At 35.0% G+C, this 17,506-nt stretch overlaps 2 protein-coding genes across 4 annotated transcripts in view; both read right to left on the reverse strand.

Annotated features, from left to right (window-relative positions):
* Nucleotides 1-17,506, reverse strand: part of LOC146474826 (tyrosine-protein phosphatase non-receptor type 13-like) — a 62,949-nt gene that overhangs the window by 24,756 nt on the left and 20,687 nt on the right. For 2 of the 3 annotated variants that reach the window (XM_085116554.1, XM_085116553.1), the window contains 7 exons: nucleotides 15,047-15,112; nucleotides 11,285-11,371; nucleotides 9,921-10,028; nucleotides 8,691-8,825; nucleotides 2,989-3,249; nucleotides 1,866-2,101; nucleotides 318-377 (listed from right to left, as the gene is read on the reverse strand). In XM_085116554.1, the coding sequence (XP_084972680.1) occupies nucleotides 318-377; nucleotides 1,866-2,101; nucleotides 2,989-3,249; nucleotides 8,691-8,825; nucleotides 9,921-10,028; nucleotides 11,285-11,371; nucleotides 15,047-15,112 (953 nt within the window). The remainder of the gene's footprint in view (nucleotides 1-317; nucleotides 378-1,865; nucleotides 2,102-2,988; nucleotides 3,250-8,690; nucleotides 8,826-9,920; nucleotides 10,029-11,284; nucleotides 11,372-15,046; nucleotides 15,113-17,506) is intronic. The other variant, XM_085116555.1, reaches the window with a different exon arrangement.
* Nucleotides 9,667-17,506, reverse strand: part of LOC146474827 (catalase-like) — a 164,635-nt gene continuing 156,795 nt past the window's right edge. The window contains exon 14 of the mRNA XM_085116598.1: nucleotides 9,667-9,682. Within this exon, the coding sequence (XP_084972724.1) occupies nucleotides 9,678-9,682 (5 nt within the window). The 3' untranslated portion in view covers nucleotides 9,667-9,677. The remainder of the gene's footprint in view (nucleotides 9,683-17,506) is intronic.

The raw sequence follows: 17,506 nt of genomic DNA on the forward strand, positions 1-17,506 counted from the left end.
TTTTATCAACCAAGCTTATAACAAAGGTAAATTGGACACTATAAAGAGATTAACAAGTTGATGTTTTGAGCGCTAGTCCTTCACTAGATGCACCTCAAAGATAGATTTCTTTCATGATGGTCATTGTAAGGGTAAGTAAGTGCATGGCTTGTATTGTTCACTAACTGCAAAAGGTCTTTCATTCGCATTTTCATCTACAGCTCAAATACACAGTCATCTCATAATATATCTTCAATGTCTTCAACGTTAATAACCAAATATTTAGTTGTTGTTAATGGTTGTTAGGGAATCTTATCAATTTAATGAACAGTACTTACACTGACACTCAAACCAAGACTACGATCCTTCTTTTCTAAATTAACAACAAAAGCTTTCTCCTGAAAGAAAGAAACAATGTAATGTTTAACCATAAAGTATCAAAGTCAGAAAAAAGTGTTATGACTGTTACTAAATCCTAATTAAAATGCTTCCGACGTAATGATCCTCAACAAATTTATACATTTTTTCTTTAAACTATTGTAGTGCACCAAGAATGTAAAGAAACAGTCCCCTTGTGTTAACTTCTAATTTTAAGAATGTTATTTAACAGTCTGTACTATAATTGACCCAAAGGGTAAGATACTGTAATATTGCAAAAAGCTTTCTATCATTATGATTATCATCGTTATCTTCATCATCATTAATATCATTAACAAGCATAATTAGCCATAAGTTACAGCTCTAGCAATGGCACAATTAACAACCTTCTAAAGGCAGTGATCCGAATAACCCTAATGATTCAGGCCCCAAAATTAACAATCCCCTGAAAGTAACAAACTTAAAAGGCCAAGTATCTTGGTGTGAACACATCACATGACCTTGAGGTCTAAGCAGGCATCAAATATGACTGTCCCCAAAGCTGTTAAGGCTGGTTTTTTTTTTTGTTTTAATGAAGGTCAAATCTTTTAACCAAACTCTGGTCTAAAACTGATTTGATTCTATAGGCAACCTGAATAGTTTGACGATTGTCAGGTTCAGCAGTATCTTGAGAAGGCATATGCCAATCACTAGCTTTAAAATGACCCACTTATAAACAGATACAAATTATACAAACTTGTCTTATTACTGATTGTCTCAAACCATAGCCTATAAGACTTTGAATGTGCGTTAGGTGAAGTTTGTCACCAGTATCTCTTGATCAGAAACAACAGCATTGGCAGGTTGAGTGGAAAAACACTGCAAGTGATGATTTGCATTTGGCCTTAGAATCCAATAACAAAATTTTAAACATGCTGCATTTTAAGAGTCAAAGTACAAACTGCTGATTCCAATATCTGATCCTTCAATCCAAAATTCATACATGCCTTTCTTCAATCCAACAATGCATTAATTTCAACTGAAATATGAAATTCTCAATAATTTTCCACACAGTTGATCCTTCAGTTCAAACATGTAATCTTCAATCCAATCATTCAATTTACACAATCAATCCATTAAGCCAAACATTTGATACTTCAAGTTAAACATGGAGTTTTTTAACTCAAACATTCAATTTTTTTGTGAAAATTATTTTTCCCATCATTAAAACATTCTGTCCTTCAATTCCAAGATTTGAAACTCAATAACAGTATCTCAGTGCAATTGGTCATTACATCACTTCACATCATGACATGTGATCAGTCATGCATTTCAATTTTTTTTCCTTATCTGTTTTTATTTACCTTTAATAGACGTAGCTGTTTGACAAATGAGTTCTCAGTTCTTGTTACCATAATTATAATAAATTATTATTGATAACATATTATCATAAATTATTATAATTATTAAGCTTGTCTAGACCTCTGCTAATGTTATATAAATATGTAAAAGAGTTTTAAAAAGTTTACCGGCAAAGCATCCTCACTGTAAACACCACTCTCATCCTCACTGAGGGATCCCTGAGTAGCACCAAGGGAACTCCCCTGGGGGCTCACAAGGCCAGCAGACACCAAAGGAGCTGTAGCAGAAAGAAGAGAGCTTTGGATAACATTTGCTTCCAGGGGTGTGGTATGACTTCTTGAATGAGCTTTTGGCTTTTTTATCTCTACTGAGTCTTCTGAAAGTTTGTGTGAATCATCAGAATCTGTCCAGGAAAAAAATAACAAAGATAGAATAGATTAGTCTAGGATAGCTACAATGCAGGTCAAAAGTGAAACTTGGTATCCCTTGGTAACTTGGTATCCCTTGACCACGTTAACAGCACTTTTTCCCAACTAGTCGTTTTCAGACAATGCAGGTCAAAAGTGTTGGGACACTTAGCGAGATACTACTGAAATAATCTCCCCCCACCCCCTCCCCCCCAAGCAATGTTGAGATTTGACACTACAACACAGATTTCAACAAAAATACTGTTTATCTGCATCTTCCAACATTGTTTGGGGGGGAGGGGGGGGTGGTACGCTCCAATTGTGACCCCAAAAAGCCAACTTTACTTGGAATACATGATTATTGGACAGGTGTCCCACCTACTTTTGACCTACATTGTAGCTAGTGTGAATCATGAAGTTTCAATGTTCATGAGATTTGCTAGAAAGGATGCCAACACACGTTTTGCTCATCCAAATTGCATTGGATTGCTGTGGAAGCCACCTACACTTCAACTTCCATGACATGAAGCAACAAGGAAAATTTATTTCTACTCCCCCCTAAATGGGAAATCCATTCATCCCACGATTTCCTTTAGGAAATTGCTAGTTTATTTTCACTGGTAGCTACTTTTAAACACCTGGGGTGGAGAGAGACAATATGAAAAAAAAAAAACAGAATTAATACATTTGTGACAACTAGCACTCAACCTGGCAAACTTTAGAATAAAAGTTTTAATTAGCACCTTACACATAAGACAAGTTCCCTGCCACCATTGCTTAGCCATGTAGTGAAACGACTGTTAAAAAACTTGCCTTGATCATAGTAGCATATCAAATGAATACTAAACTTGCTTTAAATCGTGTCGCAACTCATTCAAAATACCTTCTCCTGCTGAATGTCTGCTTCTGGAAGATGCTGCTCTCTGTGAAGAAGGAGGAATTGACTTTGAAATCATAGTCACTGGTTCGTCTTCTGAAGGAAATGCAAAAGTTGAAGGTTGCCCGGATTCTGGAGAGCTTCTTCTTTGTGGGTCCTGTTGATTTTCCAGTTCAGATAAGTAAGGTTCTCTGGGCGTCAGCGGCTTCACTTCAAGGTTTTCTGGCTCCTCGTTGGCTGAACTTGCATTTGGAATGTTGGAAAGATCTGTGAAAAGGACAAGTGTCATATCACCAAAGTGTTACTGGAACTCTTAATCTTACCCCAATCAATGTCAGTAGTAGTTGTAACTGGTGAATGAACTACAAAAGAGGCCACACAAAACAATAGAAACAGTTATTACAGTGCCACTGTTCAAGTGAAAGTTTAAGAGTAGTGCTTTTGCCAGGTGGTGTTTGTTAGTATTGCATAAGGTCACTTTAAATACTATCTTAGAAAATAGAGAAAGAGCTGCACAGTTACAAAAAAATATATAAAAATAAAAATAAAAAATCTAATTAGAGGACAGGGATCACCATCTCCATCATTTACTACACGCCTCGCATAGTTCACAATGCACTCTCAGGCATGCCCGCACTTTTGATGTCAAGTTTTAAGCCCACAGGGTCAGGAATAGTTTTATTAATGCTCAATGCCTCCGGGTAAACTCCTTAAGATGGCCATCAGATTTTTAATAAGATTTTATTCAGAGCCCATATTTTTTATATATATATACAGTCGAACCTCGATTATCGGGACTCGTCAGGACCTCGGTAAATAGTCCAGATAATCGAGAGTCCGGATAATCGAAAATATGAATATTAATGAGATAGGAATGTAAACAAAAGGTTACAGCAAAGAATCATCATTTTAATTGTGAAAGCTACACAGCCTGTAACAAATGAGCAAATCGGATATCAGCTGAACGCATCAGGATATTTCTTTGTCTCGTCGCACATGCGAATTTTGAAAAGCGCAAAGGATAATACGCTGTTTCAACAGTCTTTTGAAAGGAGTATTAGGCTTTTTGCGACTTGAAGTTTTCAATATCACAACTAATTAATATTCATGAAAAAATTGGGACCAGAGAAAAAAGTCCGGACAATCGAATAGTCCGGATAATCGAGGTTTGACTGTATGTATATTTTTTTAGTTATGACTTTTTCCTTATACCGAATGTACTAGACAAGTACTATATACATTTTCTTTTTTCTTAAAGTATTTCACATTTTTGTATAATATTGTATCTTTTATAACTATATATGTATATATGTAATTCAGCCTCTGGCTGCCAAGTATATCAATAAAGTATTTATCTACAGTGTATCTAATAATTCATTAATTACAACAAAGAGCTGCAAGGACTCCAACATCCCATACAGAGTTAAAAAAACAATAGTTAAATAATTAGCAATTGAATTAATTACTGTAAACATGATCACTCCTAGGAAGTACATAAACAAGAAGCTGTTGTCAGCTTATACTCGGGCCATATTTGACTGCGTGGTACGTAAGCTTACAATCTTTTGGCAGTGATAACCTCCAGCATCATTATTTCCCCCAAATTGATAGATACAGAGATATAGTGAGGCAATAAAATAAGCAACCACCAGATAGAATTGCATTTCTTGCAGTCAGAATGAAATACAGGGAAAAACGATATTTAACATGCACAAAAGACACTATAAAAATAGACACATAAACAGATTAAGTTTCTTCGCATCTGTTCATGTGACCCCGGGTCAAATGACTAAAAATATTAAGACTTTAGCATTCATAGAGAGAAGTATCTCGGAAATTCTTAATGACTACTTTAAATCATTTCTGTCCAAACCTGTAAATATCTGAACTTGAAAAATGATGACGGAAAACGCTTGTAAAAGTTTGCATTTTAATACAATGCCAGTGATCACCACAAGATTTGGTAGAAAGCATAGAGAACTTTTAATTGAATGTGGCCTTCACATGCACAACGATCATACTGGAAATTGCTGTTAGCGTCATCAATGCTCGGGGTCATACAGATATTTATATGACTCTTAGTTCGTATTGAAACATAATTAGTTCGTATTTAAACAGAGTTGTCAGCATGAGGAGAAAAGCGGTACAAGCACTTTAGAAAAGTCTGCGAAGATAGAGGCGGTAATCAAAGAAAATTTTGGAGCACTATCAAACCTTATTTGAATTCACGCAAGAGTACAAATGACAGTCGTACTGTTCTCAAAGACAATGATATGATTATCAGGGACCCTCAAGAGGTGGCAGAAACTCTGAACAATTTCTTTACAAGCGCCGCACGCGAAGAAACCGGTCAAGCAAAACCAACTCCGAATTATAGTCACATTGCTGACCTTTCTCGCATACAACAAAACTTACCAGTTAAACCTCCATTGTCCTTAAAGAAAACAAATTCCACCTAAGTAAAAGAGGCTATGGTGAAGATCAAAACAAACAAAGCAACGGGCTGCGATCAAATTCCACCAAGAGCAATTAAAGCATCTGCTGAAGTTCTATGCCACCCTTTCAGCGAACTTTTTAATTACATCCTAAACAAATCCAGGATACCTCAACAATGGAAACTCGGAGAAGTTACACCTGTCTTCAAGAAAGATTGCTCTTTGACTAAATCCAATTACAGACCGATCACTATCTTGCCTTCATTGTCAAAAGTTTTTGAAACGCTAGTTCATACAAGAATTAGCCCTTACTTTGAAGATATATTTCACAAACACGTATTCGCATATAGGAAACATCACGGAACGGATACTGCTTTACTTAGCCTCACAGAACAGTGGAGAAAGGAATTGGACCAACATAATATCATTGGAATCGTGTCGATGGATCTTTCCAAGGCATTCGATACCTTGCCACACGAAATGCTGGTGGCCAAGCTCAAGTCCTATGGAGCTGACGGCAAAACTACCGATCTAGTTCATGACTACCTTGCAAATCGGCGTCAGCGGGTCAGATTAGGAGATCAGTTTTCAAACTGGGAAGAAATCTCAGTGGGGGTCCCACAAGGCAGCGTACTGGGCCCACTATTTTTCAATATATTCATGAACGATCTTGTTTACGCTGTCAAACAGAGCAGACTATCTGCGTATGCAGACGACACGCAAATATTTTTCGCCGCCAGTACACCAGAGAAAGTTGAAGAAGTGATTAATGCAGATCTTGCCCATGTCGATCAATGGTATGAGCAAAACGGCATGAGGAGAAACACTTCCAAGTACCAAGCAATAGTAATGGGAAAGATCCAGGTTAGGCCCCAGTTCCATTGCGAAGACATTGCTATTCCAATTACTGAAGATCTTGAAATGCTCGGAGTTACAGTAGATGACAAAATGAAATTTGAGAAGCACATAGGCAAAATATGCCGAAAAGTCTCCCAGCAGATTGCTGTACTTAAGCGAATGAAAAAGATTCTTCCATTCGAAACAAGAAAGTGTCTTTACCTCGCATTTATCATCCCTCATTTTAACTACTGCTCAGAGACATGGCATTTCAGCAACAAAAGTGCCATTGCTAAGCTAGAAAAAGTTAATGAGCGTGCCCTCCGTTTTGTCTTTAACGAAAAACAAAGGCCCTACTCCGAACTACTCAACAAAATAGGTTTACCATCACTTGAGAATCAACGCCTCGCAAAAATAGTTTGCACAGTTTTTAATGCAATTAATAATGAACATGCACCAAAAAGCATAAAAGAACTGATCGGTCTTAGAAATAATAAATACAATCTAAGAGGAAGTGACATTTTAAAGCGACCAAAGGCCAGCACTACAACTTATGGCCTTAAATCGTGGAGGTTTACGGCACCAAAACTCTGGAACTCATTACCTGACTCAAGCAGAACAGTGACTACTTACAAGGCTTTTAAAAAAAGTATCAGAACACTAGATCTGGCAGGTCTACTATGATCGAGTGAGCTTTTCACACAATACGAATTATTGTAGTTTTTTATATCCATTTATTTCTTTATTGTAAATTTTTGTTTTACGTATGATGATTAATTTGTATTAGAAATTTAAATTTTACCTAGTATGCCATTTGATGTTTTTTAATTTGTATTAGTTATTTTAATCTTTTAGTGTGAAATACCTGTAAACTAGCTGGTGAGCCTAGCTTGCTGGTCTCACAAAAGCTAAGCGTATTTTCACAATAAACTGCTATCTATCTAACTGCTATCTAATCAATGTACAAATGGTTTCTGTCTCCAAATCAAAGGTAAAAACGTACGGATTAAAGCCCGGGAATTAAAGCATCCCGGTATGAAGCCCAGGGTATTCTAGTCAACAAATGTTTTCCCCTGTATTTTACTAGTACTGCAAATAATGCAATTTCATCTGGTGGTTACTTATTGCTTCACTATATCTCTGTATCTATCAATTGACGCATAAGACTTCGTGTCATGAGTTACGTTGTCGGTCACGTTCTTTGTAGTCCGGCTGTGAGGTGCCGAGTTATAATTATGTGAGATGCCCTAAGGGTCATACCGTTTCTAAAAATGGGTCCCAGACCATTGCGACCCCCCAAAAAATTTAAAGATTTTGATCATGCGACCAAAAACTTAATTTGTGCTGGTCGAATACAAAAAAAGAGACCGAGAACTTCACTCATGGCCTGAAGTCTTATCTCTCGGCCCATCGCGACCAAAAAAATAAAAAAGAATTTGATAACGCGACCGAAAACTTAACTCAAGCCGCCTTAGGCCCAAGTAATAAATTAATCAATTATATGTTCAAAGAGCTGCAAGGAGTCTGACACCCCATACAGACCAAAATATGATAAATCAATAATTAGCATATTAATTGCTGTTTTTAATTTAAAATAATTACTTAACATAACAATAATGAAAGAAAAGCTGTAACAAAAAGTTAAAAATACTGTCTTACAAACTTAATCAAGTTTCTCTTGAATAATGATTAAACAAGGATTATTACGCGGGATGCCCTGAGGGGGCATACCGTGTCTAAAAACGGGTCGATTTCTTTTTTTTTTTTTTTTTCTTCCTCGTAGTCACAAATCGGTACATTAATTTATGCATTAAACTCTCCCCTCTCCTACTCGGGATGTATTGTCCTGATTGTCTTCAACAAAAGAAGGCCAATCAAAATCCTTTTTTGTCGCTTATATCGCGAGGGAGGGGACCCACTCACCCCTACCTCTGTGACGTCAAAGCATCATTTGATTTATTTATCAAATCCGGATTAAATTTGGCGCCATATTGTTAACATGTTCTGGACTCAAGTGTGCCGTCTTCAAACGGAAATTTCACCATTTTGAAGCGGTGAATCGAAAGAATAACTTCTAAGAAGCACCCGACATTCAAAACGGTGGAAATTGGTGAGTTCCTGGCGAAGGAATCGTGCTTTGTTTAACAGTCTTAGACCACGACGCGAGACTGAAAAGAGGTCATTGAGAAGCTTATGTTATCGTAATAGAATTTCAAAAATTTCCGGTGAAAGTCTGAGTCGCATAACACAAGGGAAACAACGTAACGCGATCGTCGTGACTCAAACTATTCCATTAGCAAGGATAGATTTATCAATCTACGAAGAATACAGTTGGAATAAATAAATCAGCCCCAGCATCACGCGTAATGCCAGTGTTGCAGGCATCTTGTTAGATTAGGAGATTTATTAATAAAACCTGCAGCCCACGTAACTCACCAAACGAAGAATAATTATAAGCACTCTGAGATAGTTTAAGTTCCACTGGGCTGGTGACATTTTTGAGGATGGAGACTGCATGTTCATGTGTAACTCTCTCCAAACTCTGTCCATTAACAGCTAAAATTCGGTCTCCTAAAAAATAAAATTTAATGATAATCATGATAAATAAGATCGCCATTATTGAGGTTACATACAATGTACATAGTCATGTTGAAGTCTCTTCATAAGACATTACCCCATCCTAAGTTTGTGAAATAGGAAGATAAGATTGAACAATGACTATCCAAGTTAACAATTGAAATCAGTTACGTTTTAGACGCAAATAGATGGGGAAGAACTTCTCCACCGTATAATTAATTAACCCATCTGCTGTTCTTAGCATTGCAGATAGCAGACAGGTCACAAAACAAACTTTTCCATTCCGCAGAAAGGTTGAGGGCACCTGGGCAGATGATATGCATTAGTAGAGCCAATAAGGTTTAAGTTTACCTCGGAAACAAAATAATTAATGGCTTTGGAAGATCTCTCATACCATTTTGTCACACGTCTACCCAGGGATCGATGGAGACAATGTGCAAAAACTTTCATGAATGAGCAGCTGCAGTTTCTAACGGGAAAGATTACCTAAAGTTTACAGATTTTTTTGAGGACAGGGTACCAAATTTAACCACCAGTTGCAAAGAAAATTCATGTTTGTAACATATGTTTAATTACAGACTCAGAAGGGTGAATGCAGAAAGAAAAAATGTTGAATTTTAGATGGATTTGTGATTTTCCTGTCATATTCACTAAAACAGAGCCCTGAATTTTGTTTTACTGATTTGCCAGCAAATTTTGGAAAAAAATTCGTTGCAAATAAGCAGATTTATTTCCCAGTTTCTTTGATGGTGACCGTGTGTCAAATAATTTTATCATACAGTCCCATATCTTACATCCATCCAAACCTGACGGTCCAAGTTTTGTGTGTGTTTGTTTGTTTGCAATTTACTTTTTGTTTTCTTTTGTTTGGGATACACAGCCAACTTTTCCGTTAGGTAAATATTTAATATAAACTTTTATTTTATACCTTGCTTGGCTAAATTGCTGAGAATTTTGCTTATGCAATGGCGTTTTCTTTCCTTTTTCTTTCTTTTTTTTTTGGTCAAAAATGTAACACCTCTTCTGTCTTCAGTGATAACTTGCTTTCAATCATTCCATAGAAAAGTTTGGAAAATTAAATCATCTTACCAGCCTTGAGTCTACCATCTTTCCAAGCTGCCCCTCCCTCAGTAACAGACTTGACGTATATTCCAAGGTCTAGTCGCTTGGAATTCTCACCTCCAAGAACAGTGATACCTTAACAATACAAAACAACGACTTACAATAATATTTCAGGAATCACAATAATCATTAGCATTGTATAACAAACAAAATTTTATGAAAGCTTGTGTTGATAAGGTTTATTTCTCATCTGTTGAAATATCTCTAATATAGCATTCTCTCTCCCCAACCCCAACTACAACCCCCCCCCCCCCCACCACCCAACCTGGCTTAACCAATGACTGTTGTTAGTGATCTTTGCACACTCTTGTAGGTATGTGACTTTTCAGAATGAAGGGAATATCAACATGGAAATTTGGCCACAAATTCAAAATATTCTGTCCAGTAGCCTTTTGCCGCTTGTAAACACAAAAGGGGAACAGAACACTTCTTTACGAAACCAGGAGTTTGAGATAGCAAGAAGTCAATATTACGGAATATACTATATAATACAAAATTCAAGGCAATCAAGATCCTAATCAAGGTTGTTAGAGGCGCGAGATATCTCACATTCAGGTTAGCAGAAGTTAATTTGCTGTATTCTAACATATTTTCTACTAAATAGGTGCTGGTTTATTAAAATTCTCAATTACAAGTACTTGAGTTAAGATTTCTGGTGCCACTGGCTGTCTACAGTTTCCCTGTTCATGTGCAGGCGTCATCAAAATACACTACAATATATACATGCACATACAGTTATGGTAATAATTTATATACTAATAATTATTAATACGTGAATGACCATCACAGTGTATCCATATTAAGCAACTTATGCTGTTGCAAAAAGAAAGCCTAAAAGAACAAGCCTGAATTTTTTTTCTGACTTTCTTTTCGTGGCATACACATCCACCGCGATGGTCATTTATTTTATTCTTTCAACTGCAGTTCAAATGTATGAATTTCATAAATTTCAATAGATATACTAATTGTGATTAAGTTTCTACTTTCTTTATAATACTTAAGCCTTAAAGCTTATAGATGTATTTTTTGATAAAAAAAAACAGTAATAAACAAACCAATAAAACGATGTGTTCATGAAATTAAAGTGATTGCAATAATTATATCAAGAGAATAAATTGCTGTCATGGAACAACAGTTCAAATGGTGGCAAAATTATAATATTTAAAGAAACAACTTATTGCAGACAACTCATGATTAAAAAAATCTTGTAACCACACAATCACAACTACGAGAAATATGGATCAATGTTACCATGTTTTCAACAAATAAGCAAGCAATAAACAGGATGTGAAACAAGGATCATTGCACGGCTTCAGTTTTGTTTTCCTCACCTAGCAGTTTTCCTGGCTCTTTGTTGAACTTGATTACGCGAATTTCCCGATCAGGTGAACTAAAGACCTTGGCGCTCTTACTTTCATCTGAATAATAAAAATAAATAAACCAGAATTTAAATATTATCTAGTAAGTGTTTTAGTACAGAGTCTGAAGATAAAAGCTATCAGCCCATGATCTTCACACTGCTGTAAAGAATTTTAGGGAGCAGATGGAAATCTTTGCATGCATGTCATCAAAACATCCCATGCCTTGCAATGTGTTTCTTGAGAATGAATACCTCTGGTGAACAGTCATAAACTAGTTTCTAAATTGCCGTTGAGACAAAGTAAAATATGTTTTGATGACTCCAGTAATCCTCTTTGCCACCTTGGCAAGGTGCCTTAAACAGGTAGAGTGAAATGTAGACAATACTGAGATGTTTTTGAGATGTTTTGCATAAATTATTAATCTGCTCATGGCAACGACAAAATGCTTTTACCCAATTGTCTTCTAAGTATTTATGCAATATTTGAAATAAACAATGATCCTAAGGACTGTGAAATTTATAACCAAGTGAAAAGAACCTCCAAAAACTTAAGATAAAAAACAGGTCACATCACAATGTAAAATTGGCTACATTCTACAGCAAAGTTCTTGTGCCTTTGTAAACATACAAGTCAGTTTGGTGTCAATATTTTTGCCAGTTTGAATACAATTAAAATGAACAAAACACCTGCCCTACAAGGAGCGTTTCCATTTTAATGACTCGGAATCATGTTTAACATAAAATGCACCTTTGAAGAGATAAACATTCTATTAATTAAAAAACAAAATTTGTCTGCCACAAAATCCCAAAAATATCTCAGGGGAGGAAATCCAAAATACTAATAAATATAATTCTTTAAGTTTGATTCCTAGGTAGGAATATTTTGAAATCTGAGTTTGAAATTTATTATGAAGATGAACATTTTTATGAATCTGCTCTGTTTAATATTTGAATTTTATTTTATCGAGGGGGTTGAGACAAACTGAACAGAAAAAAAAATTGAAATTTTGCCCTGTATAATATAGAAGCAATATGTTAAGTTATAACTTTGACTTTATAAGACAAAGCCCCATTAACACTTTCCTAAAAATGAATTAAAGAGCACAGAACATGATCAAATGATTATTCAAAAACATCTTATATGAGGATTCTGGCACTAGCTCCTTTGATTTGACCACTGCTAGTTTATCAAGATTACTAATAATTTAGTGCCAATAGATCACAACGTTTTTCATTTAGTCTTGGAGAAAACAGTAATGGAAGGAAGGTGATATTCATAGCAAAAACAGTAATATTATTTGTAATCCACGAATACTACTCCTACTGTTGAAAATAAAAACAAGCACCAAACAGAAAATACTGTTAATTAGCTTGTGCTCATCTATTTTGAGAGCCACCAACTCACACAAAACCCTTAACATTCACACTTCCTTCTTACTTGGTGAACACTCTGAGATACACTCACAGACTCGTGAAATTTCCATTGCCCCATTTTCAGATAACTCAATACCAACAAAAATGGAAGGAACTAATGCATGTGGCTTCGTGACTGCATGTCACTCCCTAGTTTATATGAAATGTATAGTTCCTGAAAAAATCCATACTCTCACCAAAGAGGTCATTGGAAATTGCGCGCATGGGAGAAGATGCTCTAAAAGGCCAAAATTTTGCAAGGAAAGAATTTTTTTAAATAATTACCTTAATCATAACAACGTACATATAACTCTAGAAATTACAAGACACACCACTACCTTATAATAATTCTAGTAGCATACATGCACACAATAAGGATTAAGGAATGGGAAATCAGGTCAAGCATTAACAAGCTTTTCAACTTTCCATTACATTAAATGCCTATGTTGTAAGGAGTGTATGAAGAACTTTACACTCATCTGGAATTTCCAGAAAGGTGGGAGGGTTGCAAAACAACAAACCTTTGTCAGGGAAGTAAGGATATTTTCTGGACAAACGCAATTATTTCTCATTTAACATTTAAATTCCTCCTAATTCATGTGAAAATTTACCTTGACTGAACATCTATCGATTTCAGTCAACATAATTTATTGATTAAGTCCCAAGCTTTGAGATTCTTTAATACTTCAGATAATTGAATAACATGTATTTTAACTGCATTTTTCAAAAGATTGAGGAATTAGCCACTGAACATCTATCATTCCCAGTCAACATAATTTATTGATCAAGTCCCAAGCTTTGAGATTCTTTAATACTTAGATAATTGAAAAACATGTATTTTAACTGCATTTTTTAAAAGATTGAGGAATTAGCCAGTTTATTTTTCTTTCAAGCAAATTGATGTTTTAGCAATTATTTATCATAATATCTAGAGAAGGTGTAAAAATCTCAACCTTAAATCCTCAAGAACGCAACAGTCCAATGTAACAAACAATATTATTGCCAATTAATTTAATTTGGAGAGCTTACAAATAAGCTTGTTCTCCAATGGACTGTCATCAATCCTTGCAATAAAAATATTGATTTGAATCCTCACCAGGTGTGTAAGAAACCAAGCATGATAGTCTAACACCATAACAACAATGTTTAACATTAGGGTGCTAACATTATGACTTCATAAAGTTTTGTATACATGTATGTAACAAAAACAGACAAAACATTTTCTTAATAAGAAAGGCATCTTAAAGGCAACTATGATTAAGTACAATCCTAAAAATAATATTTTTTTTGAAAAGATTTACCAAAGAAATCATTAAATAACTACATAGCAACATTTTCATGACAGATAGTGGGATGATAGATTGAGCTAAATTATTGCTTTGAATTACAACATTCTGTGTTAAATGTAAGAAGCGACAGATTACAAAAAAAGATTCATAAAATTTATAATTATTGCCAAAAGCACCATCATCAAGTGTAACACATCACAGACAGCTGAGAGGTTCATTTACTAAGCAAAACATCAACCCAATGTAAAAATATACAGTGGAAAATTTATATAAGTTGTATTTTATTTTATTTTTTACGAAAAAAATTATTGTCAAAAAATATATTAAGTTAATTAGTATGGTTTTACCTCACAGAAAAAGACGAAATAAAATAAAAATAACTAATAATGAAAACTAAAAACCAGCTGACAATGACCAAAAGGAAATGCTCAGTTACACTGTATGATAGCACACACACAACATGAGATCTCGCTAAACCAAAATAATGTATTTCTACATTAAGGGCTGCGATACAAATACTGCAGCTAGCTTTAATGGCCAACAAGATATCATAATCACAGCCAGAAACTACAGTGACGATAGCCAGGTACTCAGAACTTTAAAAATGATCAAAAGGCTTGTAACAAGAACGGGAGAGTTTTGTTTGGTTTACAGATGGCTTTTCAAAACCTTAAGGACAGCCCCAATATTAAAAATATTACATGAAAATAAAAACTAAATATTCTTGCCAAATCTTTGAATAAACCTCCTTGTTGTCTTTGAATCACTTAATATCATACCATATATTGTTCAGTAACATCTTTGCTTAGAATTTATCTCTTAAATTAAAAGCTTGTTTCAAGTGGAATTTTTCTGAATGATTTTAATAAAAGAAACAAATTAAAGGAAACTGGAAATGCTTTGGCTAGAACAACCCCTTAATAAGCAGCAATAAAAATTCAAGACCTATTGAAAATTAAGATGAAGTTGATGTGACACGAAGAAGAGTTCTGTAAACACATGCCAATGACAAAAGATTCAAGAGCCCTCACCTTGCGATGCCACCAGCAAATCTCTGCTTTTTGCTTGTTCCAGCTTCTGAGAGTTTAAAGTCGAGTCTAGACATTGAAAAAATAGATGGAACTTCATTAGAATTGACGGCGCACAAGGCAAGGCTTTAAGAAAGCGATGAAGGCCAAATTTACTGAGGGGAGATTTAAAATATTATGATTACAAACGGGATGGTTTTAGGATACAGGAAATGGACTTCTCACAGCTTGGGAAGTAGGCAGGTGTTTTTGTCTTTGAATTTTTAATTAAAAAACATCTGATCAAAGCACGTAATATTCCTACTGGTTCTAAACACAAAAGTAAAAAAAGGTTATGAGAATTCAAATAGTTATCACCCAAATCCCAAAAACTGCAAAGAAAATTACAACGCCTTACATTGCTTTGAGCTAATTGAAATAAAAACCTGAGAAAACAATGAAAGACTGAAATTGTAAAACAAAGCCTTACAACAGGGAAGAAACAAAATATATCTAGCATGCAATCACAAACCTTGAAGTAAATGTATTTATAATTATTATGGTATCTATAGCACCTCCTTTATAGTTATATTTAGACATTCAGAGACCAAGTGTAAAATGAGAAATAACCTCTAAATTATTCAATTTCCTTTAAATATAAAGCTACACGCATTGCATGGCAGAAAATGAGCCACAAATGAAACATTTCAAATGTCATGAATATGGCATTAAAGAAAAACCTTTCCCCACAAAATTTAAATCCTGTTATGGTGAGCTTTCAGTTAATAATCCTTGTTCTACATTAGCATAAAAAGAACATTCATTGTTGTGAGCAAAACATGACGACAGAACCAACCAGAAATTGACCGCAAAAAAGCTACAATCGCTCACTTTAACATCTTGATAAGAATCAAGTTTACAATGTGCTAAGATTCCCTACTTAGTGATCGATATTTACCACTGTGTTTTGTGCACGTTTTTCTCTCATGAACAGATTTAAAGCGAACCACTTTTCTCCGGGGAGTGATCATTGTTGACTTGATTCAATTTAGCAAGTTTTCTCCTCAGAGATGACATGTCAAGGAGACTTTAAGTGTCATTATTACATCACACTCCCAACATGTCATCAAAAGATGGAGGATAATTGTATTTATGTCAATATCTTTTCACTGGTTTGATTTTATGAAAATTCTACTTAAAACAAAACATGTAAACAATTAGAATAAAAATTGTCCAAGAATTGAAAATTGAATGTATTTGACATAACCTATATTATTTAGTAAAATGCACAAAAAAAGGTGCAAAAGAACAATATGTATCAACTGAATACATCTTTGCCAGCAAATAACAGTTCACAACAGCAAGAAAATGAACCTATAAGTTTACAGAAAGTTCATGCAATTATCAATAATTTGTTGATGTCAGCTTGAAATGAAATACTGGTCATCAATATTTTCATAACCACTTATCTTCAAAATATAAATTATTTGTTTTTCATTTCTACCAAAAAAAGAAAACAGCCGAGAATGTAATAAAAAAAAAGACTGAGAGGAAACCAAAGCAGGCTAGAAACCACATTAAAATAATATATATTTTTAAAAAATTAGCATAAAAAAGGAAAAGAAACAAATCTGTATTTTGAAGTGTTAGTAATTTGCACCCTATGCTGGATTAGGACAGGGACTCAATTAATCCCAAGAGACAGGAAAAGGCCTTTAATATGTAAAAACCTGCGTGGTACCAAAAAGAGGCTCATAAGCACAAGTAGACAACAGTCGGCAAAACCAATTCGAGTGAAGACCAAGAAACAACAAGTTCATGAACACAAAGGGGATAGACAGAATTGTAAGTACAATTTCAATCGAGGACCAACAATATTAGAGACAGAACTTGACAGTAATTATTGTATTATTTCCCGCTAATTAATATTATTTGCAGCAATTGGTACGAAACACATAACCGAAAGATGACCTACTAAAGATGTAAGAGAAATCTTAATTCTTCGTCTGACACTACTCGTCTTTGACGTTCGACTTTTCAATTAATGACTATCAGGTTGAAGGTACAAGATTCTATAATTTAAACTCTAGACTGTCGCACCTTCACTATGAAAGAGAGCAGAAGAAGGTAAGTCTGTTATAGCTTAAATTACCCGTCTGTATGTAGTAAAAAGTGAGTTAATTAGGAGTATAATCCAACTGGTTTTTGTGAATGGGAATTCCAAGTCTAACACCAGTTACCTGCTAACATTTTTGTAACATTGTAAGGATTAGTTTCAGGAATAAATTGTTCTCACACAGAGATCGCAAGCACCACCATTGGCATCAAGGATCTTGCACATGAACACAGCAGGCTGCCAGTCGCTAGAAAAACAAATAATGACAGCCAGTGGAAACGAATGAGGTGGGGCTAGCGTTAGGGGCGACCTGCACCATTTGCAACGTCTGACATGGTTGGTTGAAAGAACAAAAGAACAAACAACAG

This window comes from Pavona decussata, unplaced genomic scaffold (genome assembly GCF_977016875.1).
Source record: "Pavona decussata unplaced genomic scaffold, jaPavDecu1.1 SCAFFOLD_87, whole genome shotgun sequence".
NCBI lineage: Eukaryota > Metazoa > Cnidaria > Anthozoa > Scleractinia > Agariciidae > Pavona > Pavona decussata.